This window comes from Crocuta crocuta, unplaced genomic scaffold (assembly GCF_008692635.1).
Source record: "Crocuta crocuta isolate KB4526 unplaced genomic scaffold, BGI_CrCroc_1.0 scaffold120, whole genome shotgun sequence".
Classification (NCBI taxonomy): domain Eukaryota; kingdom Metazoa; phylum Chordata; class Mammalia; order Carnivora; family Hyaenidae; genus Crocuta; species Crocuta crocuta.
In genome coordinates this window covers 1,097,434-1,111,011 of record NW_027527375.1, presented here as the reverse complement: position 1 = coordinate 1,111,011, position 13,578 = coordinate 1,097,434, and the positions used below count along the sequence as shown (strand labels likewise).

Here is a 13,578-nt window from a genome sequence, read left to right as displayed (position 1 = left end):
ACTCAGATTATAAAATGTCAAGTGAATATAGTACAATACAAACAGTGCACTGTGTGATTCTTGGTTTTGTTTAAAAAAACAAAAATATAAAATTCTCTTTCAAAATCACATTTAAAAACATAAATATATCCAAAATTTGTAAAGATGATTATAGCTAAATGCTAGCAGTATTTACTGTTATGCGGTAAAAATTATACGTAATTCTTATTTTTTCTTTATCTGTATTTTCCCAATTTTCTACAATATTTATTACTTTTACAATCTCAAAAAAATTTTGTACTTTGTCAGGGGCAGTTTCCTTCTTTAGTAATTTGTAAGGCTGACATTTTCTTATGGAACAAAAGTAGTGCTTTAACCATGTATCTCTGATATAAGAGTTAAATTTTAGCTGGTGTCCCTGGGTGGCTCAGTCAATTAATTGTCTGACTTTGGCTCAGGTCATGATCTCAAGGTTTGTGAGTTTCAGCCCTGGATCAGGCACTGTGCTGACATTTCAGAGCCTGGAGACCCCTTTGGATGTCTCCCTCTCTTTCTGCTCCTCCCTTGCTCATGCTCTGTCTCTCTCAAAAATAAACATAATTTAAAAAAAAAAAACAGTTAAATTTTAGCTATGAAATCTGAATAAAAAGAAAATTTCAACATAAGGAATTTCATCTTTAGGTTTCTTCTCTAAATTATTATTAATACCAAGTGCATATCAAGGCATCTGGGTGGCTCAGTCGGTTGCATGTCAGGATTCTTGATTTACATTCAGGTCATGATCTCAGGGTCATGGAATCAGGTGCTGCGTCCATGCCCAGCATGGAGCCTGCTTGAGATTATCTTCCTCTTTCCCCCTTTTGCTCCCCCCCTTAAAAAAAAGATTAAAAAAAATACAAAGTGCATATCATCAAAAATAGTACAACTATACCGTCTTTACACAGTTCTGTTTACATTTTTGTGACTTTATATACAAGAGTTCATCCTGTAAAAAATATTGATTCATTTGTGCTCTGTAATATCCTGCTAATAATTTAATGAATTCTTGATTCTTTTTGCTTTATAGGAAAAATCTCAGGCTGTGGAACTCTGGCAGACTGTTTCTCAGGAGTTGGATAGACTTCAGAGAGTTTACCAGGAATATATGACTGAAGCCCAGATTCATGTAGTTGAAAGTCAAAAACAAAAGGTAAACTTGGATTTCATAGTTTTCTCGTATATCAAGTTTCATACTTTTCTTATCTATCTTCATTCTGGAGAAACTCAGTTTTGTAGAGGAATGCCTAAGTGCCCACTGTGTTATTTACATGAAATAGATCTTTGCTGGTAGGTATTTCTTGGACAGGTAGTCAAAGCAGTGCCTAGTGTACATTAGGTTTTTATGATGTGATTTGCAGTAGAAGCTGTATTTAGTTCTAAGAAGCAGCTATAAGATGATTCTGTGTAAATGGACCCCCAAAGCTTTTATATTGTTAATTTCCTACCTGGCTTAAGACAGAAACTATTCATTAGACCATGAATAGTTTAGAACTATTCATGGCCAGTGAAGAAATATAATGACAACTCAAATATAATGATGATACCATATAAGATGAAAATGTTCACACCCTTAAAGTGACCTGTAAGATAGGTATCAAGTATATTAGCATAAATTAATCAGATTAGAATTGTACAATAGGAAGAGATATTAATGATTATTAAGGCATTCTTTCTATTCAAAGAAAGAATGATTTTTATATTCTTTCAAAGTGCACATCTAAGCTTTTGCTATATACCTCTGTTAACATGAACTTACCATCTCACAAGACTACCCATTCCATTGAAAAATTTGCTTCCTTTATCCTTCCATTGATTCTTTTTCTGCTGGGAACATTGACAATTGTGGAGTATCTGATTCTGATTCCTTTTCTCTGGGTTTTCAGAAGGCAGCTGTTTAAATACATTGGTTATCATGCCTTTCTTAAATTCTTATTTATGGACTTTTCAAATTCCAGTTTAAGAATGTTCCTATTATTATCATCATAATTGGGAATTTTTACCTAAAGGAGTCATAATAATGCTTATGTGATGCTTTGCACCTTACAGAATGATTTTCTATATATTCCCTGGTTTGCAAATAACCCATATGTAGTCTGAGCCATAAGACCTTTACCTCTGAGGGAAGGAGAGTGGGGGTAATGGCCAAAATGGGTGAAGGAAAGTGAGTAGAAGATACAGGCTTCCAGATATGGACTGAATAAATCACAAGAATAAGAGGCACATTATAGGGAATATTGTCAGTGATTTTTTAGCAGCATTGTATGATGACGGATGGTAACTATACTTATGGTGAACCATACATAATGTATAGAGAAGTTGAATCACTGTGTTGGTTGTACACTTGAAACTAATGTAACATTGCGTGCCAACTACACTCACATTTAAGTGTGGGGGCGCCTGGGTGGCTCAGTAGGTTGAATGACTGATTCTTGATTCATTCAGGTCATGAACCCAGAGTCGTGGAATTAAGCCCCATGTAGGGCTCTACACTGAGCATAGAACCTGCCTAAGATTCTCCCTCTCCCTCTTTCCCTCCCTCTCCTTTCCCCACCCCCTCCTTCACCCATCTCTTTCTCTGTCTCTCTCAGAAAAAAAAAAAAAAAATTGAGTGTGTGTGTATGGGTATGTGTATATAGATAGATAAATGGATAGCATTTTATCAAAAAGAAAAGGCTTTTACTGCTGAGATTTAGAAAGCATTTCTAATATAAGCAAGTTCTTTAAGGCTGTTTTTCTCATTTAGGTCAATCAACTAAGTCTTATGTTATTTTTTTTTTTTACCTTTATTCTTGTACTATAGCTATGCAGTTAGTTTCTTTTGTACAAGACTTTACAAATAACACTTTGTCCTTATTTCCCCAGTTATCTATCAGTTTTTAATTCTGTCATCCAACATTTTAACAGCCCCTTCCAATTTTGTGTCCCATGCACATATAGTGTTTAATAAGATCATAACAGATAATGACATAACTTAAAAATTCAAGCCATGAGAATTTTAAAAAGGGGAGAGAGGGACAATAATTCCTGTGCCAGCATTTTATATTATAGGTTTTGAGTAGGTTTGCATGTAGTTTTGCAGTGTCTCTCTTAGCATATCTATTTACTAATAGACAGATTTTTAGAAATAGTGTTATTACAAATCAAAACCACACTGAGATACCACCTCATGCCAGTCAGAGTGGCTAAAATGAGCAAAACAGAGAACTCCAGATGCTAGTGAGGATGTGGAGAAATGGGCACCCTCCTACACTGTTGGTGGGAATGCAAACTGGTGCAGCCCCTCTGGAAAACAGTGTGGAGGTTCCTCAGGAAACTAACAATAGAACTCCCCTAGGACCCAGCAATAGCACTGCTAGGAATTTACCCAAGGGACACAGGAGTGCTGATGCATAGGAGCACATGTACCCCAATGTTCATAGCAGCACTCTCAACAATAGCTAAAACATGGAAAGAGCCTAAGTGTCCATCAACGGACAAATGGATCAAGAAGATGTGGTTTATCTATACCATGGAATACTACTTGGCAATGAGAAACAATGAAATCTGGCCATGTGTGGCAACATGGATGGACCTTGAGGGTGTTATGCTAAGCGAAATAAGTCAGGCAGAGAAGGACAAATATCATATGTTTGCACGTATAGGAGGATTAGGAGGAACTTAACTGAGAACCGTGGGGGAGAAGAAAGGGGCAAATGGTGGGAGAGAAGGAGAGAGGCAAACCATGAGAGACTCTTGAATGCTGAGAAACAAACTGAGGACTGATGAATGTGGGAGGGAGGGGGGGAGATGGGCATGGAGGTGGGCACTTGTGGGGATGAGCACCGGGTGTTCTATGGAAACCAATTTGACAATAAATTATTTGTAAAAAATAAAATAAAATAAAACTTGGTAAAAAGTAAAAGACATAGTGGTATTACATAAATATATTCATTTCTACTTTGCCATCTTATTTAATTTTGTAATCATTTTTAAAAGTTTTTATCTTATTTCTTCAACTGTTAATTCACACAATAACAGAAGAAAGACAACTAATTTTATCTAAACTTAGGCATAATGAATTTAGACTTGATTTTAGGTTAATTTTACATATGGGTTGTATGTATGTAGAATGTCTGTTGTAAACAGACTGATATTTATGTACACCTCTACCTTCCTACTATAGGATCAACTGACCAATTTTCAACAACTGACCAAGCAACTTCATGTTACTAATGAGAACATAGAAATGGTAAGTGAAAATATGCATTTAGTGTACTTGTTTGTACAAACTAGAAATTGTCACTATAAATATTATTTATGCTAATAAAACAATAACAGAAAAGCCTATGTTATGTGAAATTAAAATAAGTAGGCAATCCTCTTTTCTCTTTATCTTTTCTCTTTCACATTCAATAGCATGACAGTGTTCACAGTACTTACTGGAGATCTAAAGCTAACATCTCTCTGAAGTATCACCTAATCCTATAGTTATCCTAAGGGTACTAGGTAGGATCTCCTGAGAGTAATCTATACTGTGATCTTCTCAAGAGTAGGATTCATGCTTTATTCTTTTTTTTTTTTTAATGTTTATTCATTTTTGAGAGAGCACAGCAGGGGTGGTGCAGAGAGAGAGGGAGACACAGAATCCAAAGCAGGCTTCAGGCTCTGAGCTGTCAGCCCAGAGTCCAACATGGGGCTCAGACTCACAGACTATGAGATCATGACCTGAGGTGAAGTCGGACACCTAACCAAGTGAGCCACCCAGGCACCCTTCTCTCGCTTCATTCTTACCGTTTCATGTAGCACACTACTAGGTATATAATAAGAATTGTAGAACTGTTAAATAAATTAATAGACCAGTTTCTTAAAAATAGTGGGACATTAAAGATCATTTGTTAGTTGATACCAGTATTATCTGGTACATCTAAATTTCCCTTTAATATTTTTCTAAAAGAAATGTAATTAGCCTTCCTAATTCTACTCTTTACCTTTTTTCTCCTCTCACTGTTCTTTTTCTCTTCTTTTGTCTCCTTCTTTTCCTTTCTTCCTTAGAATTTTATTTTACCTCATTGTTGAGTAATATAATTATGACATCCCAGGTAATTCCTCTCTTTCCTTTCTTCATTTTGCTTACTTTGCTAATTCAATATACCTACTGAAAATGGCTTTGTTTAAAAGTGGAGTTGTGCCATCAGAAGTAAGTTATCCAATTTTTTTCTACCTTTCAAAATTTTCTCCTTTAACCATGTAAAAAATTATTAAATAAACTTTGCTTATTTCACTTCTGTTTCTTTTAATCACTTCAAGTTTTGATAACAAACTTCTTAAATATTTTAAAAATAGCATTAAAATTCTCTAGAACTAAATGACTAATACCCATAATTAGGAAATCATATTTCTACATGAAATCAGTAGTTTAACTTATCATCACAATTATTTATTCTTCCAGTATATCTCCTAGAATTTCAGGGATTATATAATCCTTTGGTATCTTATGCCACAGAGCTCCTATTTTATTATGAACAACCTAAAATCATTCTGATAAAAGTCATGGAAAACAAATATTTGAGCATTCATAGGAAATACATTAAAAATTTTCTAAGAAGAATTCATAGATCTTTGCCAAAACTAGGAATAGGAAGTTATGTGTATAATAAAAGTGATAAAAGAGTGACAAGATGGATGAAAGAGAGTTGTATGATAAAGAGCAAAGAAGAGACTGTCCTGGTGGTTAAATAATAAAGGAAAATGGTAAAAAGAAATTTTAAAACTTAAGAGTTTTTCTTAATGTACCTATTGGGTGTGTATCAAACAAGATGCTAAATGTGAAGAGACATAGCTAACTGATTGTAAAGATTTTGTTGTCTCAAAGTGCATTCAGAGCATAGGCACAGGAGCAAGTTTGAGTCAAAATCAAACTTGAAGAAAAATATCCTTTAAAAATCAAACAGTTTTGGGGCGCTGGGTGGCTCAGTTGCTTAAGCATCTGACTTTGGCTCAGGTCATGATCTCATGGTTCGTGGATTTGAGCCCCACGTCAGGCTCCGTGCTGACAGCCAGCTCAGAGCCTGAAGCCTGCTGTGGATTCTGTGTCTCCCTCTCTCCCTCTGACCCTCCCCTGCTCGCTCTCTCATGCTCGCGCTCTCTCACTCTCTCTCTGTCTCTCAGAAATAAATAAAAACATTAAAAAAAATTTTTTTTAAATCAAGCAGTTTCCATTAAAAAACTTCCTGATTTCATAATAAACTGATTAATGGACTAGGACCCTATAGATGTACAATAAGTTGATGAGTATACAAGAAGTAATTATCTTTCATGACCAGGGCACCTTTGTAACATACGGAAGGTAGAAACCCCTGCTGTGAATGAAACACAAAAGTACAAGTTTATATTTATTTATTACAAATGTAGATACAATGGTAGTTCACATTTCCTAGAGGTTCTTTTTATTGAAATCATGTTCTTTTTTGGTATTTGTTCATTTCTATAAAATTACCCAAAAATATTTGCTAATTGCGTATTAAGTTCCTTTCACTATTAAAGGTTGCAAGAGAAATGTGCATCTATCCACAAACTCCTATCCTACTTGGTAAAACAGGGATGACATATGAAATAATCATGATTGATGATTGAAAGGTATGCTTCCTTGGATCTTTATGAATCTCTAAACTCTAGAATATTAATATAGTGTTTAATTTTCTTTGTAATGACAAGTACAGAACACCAAAACCATATTCACATGCAGTTGTTGAGCTCTGCACTCTGCTAGGCTTGCTAGCAAATCGGGTGTGTTAGTTCCCAGCACTAGCCTTTTATAATTCACAGTTTCGATGTATACTTCTCCAAATTGCTCTACATCACTTACCTTTAAGGTGCTCCCAATTGATAAAAGACACAAGCATTAATTATATTAATGCCAAGACAATGTATATAATAAAACATAAATGATACATTATAGATATAGAAGAATTCAGAGTTATGAATCAGTTTGGACTGACGTTGTTGAGATAGCTTCCCAAGAGAATTTGAAATGATATTAAAGGTCATCTATTTCCTCAAATGATGTAGGCACCTTTCACTAAATGCTTTTCAGTTAGATGATCAGCTCGCCTATGCTTTAGGTATTCCCTGTAAGAGATTTATCACTTCCCCAAAGAGTCTGTTCCTTTGAATTCTGATTATTGGAAAACTAAAGTCTTCATAAATTTCCTCCCATTGATACATGGTTTTATCTTTTGGAGTAACATAGAACAAGCTTACTTCTTCAAGTCAACCCTTGAGTTATTTGCATATAACCGTTATACCTTTACCATTTCATGCCCAATGCTGCACCCAGTTTGTTTGTTTATTTAACTATTCTGGTATGGTATGTTTTACCTACCTTTCACTATTCTAGCCTTCTTTCCCTGTGTGTGATAGTTGGTCTCTTAAATTGTGGTATGTGAATGGAACACTAAATTCTGGTCTGTAGTAGTCTGCTTCCCAAAATAAAGATGCAGTCTTCAGACTGCAGTCTTCCATGTTTCAATGGAGGCATTCATTCATTTATTCCTTAAAGGTGTAAGTACTTAGAATGTACTAAATCATGTGCAATTTGCTGGGAATTCTGGGAGAAGGTGCTCTTTAAAAAATGATTCATATTTTCACCAGGAATATATGAATTTTAAATTTAGTATTTGAATATAATGTGATGTACCTTGTAAAAGTGCATATAAAATTTTTATCAAAATGCAGAAAGGAAACAATTATTTCTGACTTAAAGTGAGTGGACCACATAGGATGTGAACAGATAAATGACGGCAGGATAGAATTCTCATTCCAGAGAGAAATAGTATAGTGTATTAAAAATACGAGGAGCACCGGGGTGGCTCAGTCGGTTAAGTGTCCAGCTTCGGCTCAGGTCATGATCTTACGGTTCATGAGTTCAAGCCACGTGTCAGGCTCTGTGCTGATAGCTCAAAGCCTAAAGCCTGCTTTGGTTTCTGTGTCTCCCTCTCTGCCCCACCCCCACTTGTGCTCTGTCTCTCTCTGCTTCTTAAAAATGAATAAACATTTTAAAAATTTTTAAATAAAAATATGAAGTCAATAGGGCATCTGAGTGGTTTAGTCGGTAGAATGTCCCAACTTCAGCTCAAGTTGTGATCTTATGGTTCATAAGTTCAAGACCCACATTGGGCTTAACTGTTGTCAGTATAGAACCTGCTTTGGATCCTCTCCCTCTCTCTCTCCTCCTTCCCCACTTGCACTTTCTTTAAAAATAAATAAATAAAGAGACAACGAAATTAAGTAAAATATGATAGAAACACAATGATAAGTGCTCTGGCGAGAAGCATTTGGACAGATGTATGTATGATTTGTTGGGATGGGAAGAAACTGAAATCAAGACTATGGGTTTTGAAGTAACTAGAGTCTGACTTTGCCTATAAGGCATATAGATAAAGATGATAAGAATAGTGATTTGTGCCTTTTGATAAAACCAACATTTAAAGAAGAAAATCAGTTCCCTTAAAAAAGTTTTTTCTACACTTGGAAAACTGCTGCATATCTTACTTCAGGTTCCTTTGCAGGCTAACCCCGAGAAAAGGATTCTAAAGCATGTCATTTTATTTAGAAGATAATACAAGGGAGCCCCAGTAGGGGAATGGGGAAGTGAGATTGGGAAGGAAATGAAGGCAGCCAAAGGATTTTTAACAATCATGGCAGTTAACACCATGGGTAACTGAAACTGAATCCTACCAATGAACTCTGGAAGCCTTTGTACTCAGGCTTATTCCACCATGGGGCATAAGAGATTGAGATACTTAGACAGCAGTTCTCTTCAGTCATTGTTATCAGGCTCTTCCAGAGCAGACCGGGGACATGAATTCTGCAACACCTGTCACCTTCTGTTCAGTTAAGTGAACAAAGGAGGTTCAAATGTTCAAGGAAAGATCTAAACAGAAAAGCAGATACACATAGTTTGAAGTGAAGCAGGCATCCACTACTGTAGTAATGGTGAGGAAATTTTGCCAAGGTTATATTTTACCACCAAAAACTAATCATTATCATGACTTAATTTTTTCTATTTATATGCCCTATCGTTAATCTTTAAAGATGTAGTTTTAAGTGTTCTATACTGAATGTTTCTTTTTTTTTTTCTTGTGGCAGACTAACCAACACTTTCTGAAAACAGTAACTGAACAAAACGTGGAAATTGAGCAACTCCGAAAACAACTTAGGTATTTTCCAAAATGAATTTTGTTATTTTATTAATAATTATTTTTCTATAGGGATGCCTACATGGCTCGGTTGGTTAGCCTCTGACTCTTGATTTCGACTCAGGTCATGGTCTCTTGGTTCATGAGTTCCAGCCTTGCACTGGGCTCCGTGCTGATAGAGTAGAGTCTGCCCCTCCTCCACTCACACACTTAGGCTGGCGCGCGCCCTCTATCTCTTTCTCTCTCTCTTTGTCACACACACACACACACACACACACACACACATCACACACATGCACACACAAGGTAAATAAATTTTTAAAGAAATTGTTTTCAGAGCAAGTGATGATGCCATAATTTTTCCATCAATGATTTTTCTTTCTTCCCTTTTAACCTTCTCTCAAGGCAGATTGAAATCAAGGCAATTAGAGAGGCAACTATTAATATATACATGACTGGATGTTCCATGATGGTAAAACCAGTGCTTATGGAAGAAAATCAGTTCTCTTAGGAAAATTTTTTCTGCATGTTTGTTCTTTTTATTTCCCCATAAGCAAACCCTGAGAAAAGGGTGTCAAAGCATATAGTTTATTGAGATGTAATACCAGGGAGTACCAGTAGGGGAGTGGGAAAGTGGAACAGGGAGGAAGGACAAGAAAGCCAGTAGAGTTAAAAAATCAGGCAACTTTAGGGACTCCCGGGTGGCTCACTTGGTTAAGCATCCTGCTCTTGGGGTTGGTGCAATCAAGCCCAGCACTGGGCTCCAAATGACCAAAACTTTCTTTTTTACTTTTTGTTCCCCTTAATCATAATACTGAAAAGTCAAAAGTATAATCATAATAGGGTTTTGCGGGGCACCTGGGTGGCTCAGTCAGTTAAGCCTCTGACTTCAGCTCAGGTCATGATCTCACGTTCGTGGGTTTGAGCCCTGCATCGGGTTCTGTGCTAGCAGCTCAGAGCCTGGAGCCTGCTTCAGATTCTGTATCTCCCTGTCTCTCTGCCCCTCCCCCTCTCATGCTCTGTCTCTCTCTGTCTCAAAAATAAAATAAAACCTTAAAAATTTTTTTAAAAATAATAGGGTTTTGCACTATGGTGCAGTCATTTAGAAATATCTTTCAATTGTAGTATATATTTACATTTTATTAAAAAAATGTAAGGTTCTGTTTGTTAAATGAACCTTCCTATTTATTTTGTTTTTACCCCATCATGTATCTGGCCCCACAAAATAATATTTTGCTTTTTTAAAAATAATTTATTTTACAGAATTTTATGCCTTTATCAGCTTTTTAATTTAAATAAATTTACATTCTTTTCCTTTAGACATTTCTATTTATGGGTTCTAATATTTGGGCCTCCTTATTTCTTTTGATGTTATTGATTTTACATTTTAAAATAGTATTTATTCAATCCCAAGATTTTTTTTTCCAAATGGAAGTGTCTTAATTATAAAACTAATATTAAGTCCATTATAGAAAATTCTAGATAGTATAAAAGTATATAAGTTGCAGTGCAATTCTGGCACTAACCATGGTTAGTCCAGACTCCACAAATTAAGAGCAAAATCCCTAATAAGATAACCTTCACTAAGATTCAAGTTCAGGGATCACCGGGCAACCACACCCCTGGCAAACTGGCTGCAAATGCAAGTATTCCCACAGTAATTCTCTAGAATGGCTCAGGGAACTCAGGAAAGCACTATACTTATGATTAAAATTTTATTATAAAGGTCACAAATCAGAACCACCTAAAAGAAGACACCCATTGAATGAGATCTAGTAAGATCTCAAAATTAGAACTCTCATGTCTTCTGCCCATGGAACCAGGGTGCAGCACCCTCCTGGCATATCACTGTGTTCACTAACTAGGAAGCTCACCTAAGTTTTAGTGTCCATAGATTTTATTATATGCCTATGATTTGTTTTAAATCTAAATAAATTTACTTTTAAAATGATATTTCTGAATGACTGCATCATAGAATAAAACTTTATTTGACTATACTTTTGAAATTTAAATATTATGACTGATTTCATTGGCCATTTGATTGAACTTAATCTCCAGTCTCCTTCCTCTCCTTTCAGGTCAGGAAGTTGGGCCTGTATCACATGGCTCAAAGTCTCAACTCTCTAATTACATGATTGCTCTTTCCAGCATTGCCCAGCTTCCATTCTGAAACCGTCCAGGGTCCTACCTTGAGTCACTTCATTAGCATAAACTCAGACATGGTCCTTGGGGGGCGCCTACCTTGAATAACAAAGATACTCCTGCTATGAGGGGAGTATAGTAGTGGTGGATTTGCAATTTTAAATAGAGTATTCAGAGTAGACCTCACTGAATAGTTGAGGTTTGAACAAAGACTTGAAAGATGTGAACAGATTATCAATATAATGCAGGGATAAAGTATTCCAAGTATAGAACTTGACATTACATCAGTGGAAAAGTACCTAGGAACCGCAAGGAAGTTGGATGTTTCTGTGATCTATTGCTGAGGAGCAAACCATTCTTAAACTTTGTGACTCAAAACAGTAACCCATTTAGTTTATGATCTGGGTGACAATAGAGCAGTTTTCTGGTCTGGGCTTGCTGGGCTGATGTCTCCTATACTTGTCTATGTGTCTCTAGCCAGGTGGTTGGTCTTCTAGTACATTAGTGTAGTAATTGGCCATGGATGATGGCAGTCTCTTCATTAGAACAAGGAAAGTCTTACCTCTTTGCTTGGTCATGGCAGGGTTCCCAAGAACAGAAAGAGAGCAAATCCCTGTGTACAAATACTTTTCAGGCCTCTCTTGAGTCATATTTGTTAACTATTCATGGCTAGGCAAGTCACCAGGTAAATCCAAATTCACAGGATAGGGAAATAGATAGATATTCAACATCATGTTGCAACGATGTAAATAAAGACAGGGAAGAATTTGGGGGCCATTTTTTACAGTCAGTCTCACTACCATACCTGGAACAGATAAACCACGAGGAGGAAAGTAGTAAAAGATGAAATCAGAAATATTATGGAGAGTGGGAGACATGGTGATACGGGGCCTTGGAGGCTATTGTGAGGACTTTGGTTTTTTACTCTGGATGAAATAGGAATGGTTTTTAATAGGAGAGTGACACAATCTGATTTATATTTTAATAGTATTGATCACTCTGTCATACTGAAAGTAGACTGTAAACAGGCAAAATTGGAAGCAAGAGACCAGTGAGGAGGCTATTGCAGTAACCAAAGCTGCAACAGGACTCGGGTTGACTAGAACTGTGGAGGTAGCAGTAGGAGTTGGTAAGATGTGGTGAGACTCTGGAAACGTTTTTGTTTTGTTTTGTTTTTAACGTTTTATATGGTAGATTCAAGATTTCCTGATAGATTGAATGGAGGTAACAGAAAGATTGAGGTTATCAATGGCGACTTAATAAGTTTTTTTCCACAAGCAAGTGGAAGAATGACCTGAGAAGTCTATGTATAGATGGCCAGATGGTGGGGAGGGGGCAATTTGAACTGTATTGAGTTTGCAGTAACTACTGGAAATCCTAATGGTGATAACCATTAGCAAGTGGCTCAGTTGAGATCTCCTCTTAGGGTACGAGATTTTTGATGCTCAACGTAAGAACAGTGTTGAGAGCCATGACACTGGAATAGATCAGCACAGTTGACCCATGAACAACACAGATTTGAACTTCATGGGTCCATTTATATGCAGATTTTCTTCAGTAAATACGTGCAGTATTATAAATGTGTTTTCTCTTCCTTAGGATCTTCTTAACATTTTTTTCTTCTACCTTTATTGTAAGAATACAGTATATAATATGTGTAACACACGAAATATGTTTTAATCAACTATATGTGCTATTGGAAAGGCTTCAGGTCAACAGTAGGTTATCAGTAGTTGAGTTTTCAGGGAGTAAACATTATATGTGGTTTTCTGACTGCATGGGGGGTTTGGTGCTCCTAACTCCCGTTTTTATCAATGGTCAGCTGTACTTGGAATGGAAGATTAAATCCTCTAATGAGAATAAGTCTCCCAGATCTTTAAAATTAACCTAAATGTAGTTTGTATTAAAAACTTTGCGTGTATATGTGTGTCTGAGAGAAACATGGTAATGTAATCCTCACATCATGAAATAGTAAAGTGCAATTTACCAAAATCCTAGAATAAAATGCAATGTTATTTGTAAGAACATGAATTTGACAAAATAGAACAATAAAGACTATATAGAAATTTAGGGGGCTCGTGGATGGCTCAGCCACTTAAACTTCATTTCGGCTCATGTCATGATCTCATGGTTCGTGAATTTGAGCCCTGAGTCAGGCTCTACACTCCTTGAGATTCTTGCTCTCGCTCGCTCGCTCTCGCGCTCTCTCTCTCTCTCTCTCTCTCTCCCTCTCCCCCTCTCC

General features: G+C 36.3%; 1 protein-coding gene across 1 annotated transcript in view; it reads left to right on the top strand.

The window, feature by feature from the left end:
• Positions 1-13,578, top strand: part of SCLT1 (sodium channel and clathrin linker 1) — a 194,818-nt gene that overhangs the window by 49,144 nt on the left and 132,096 nt on the right. Inside the window, exons 7-9 of the mRNA XM_077767069.1 lie at positions 1,046-1,168; positions 4,181-4,246; positions 9,145-9,215. Coding sequence (XP_077623195.1) covers positions 1,046-1,168; positions 4,181-4,246; positions 9,145-9,215 — 260 coding nt within the window. The remainder of the gene's footprint in view (positions 1-1,045; positions 1,169-4,180; positions 4,247-9,144; positions 9,216-13,578) is intronic.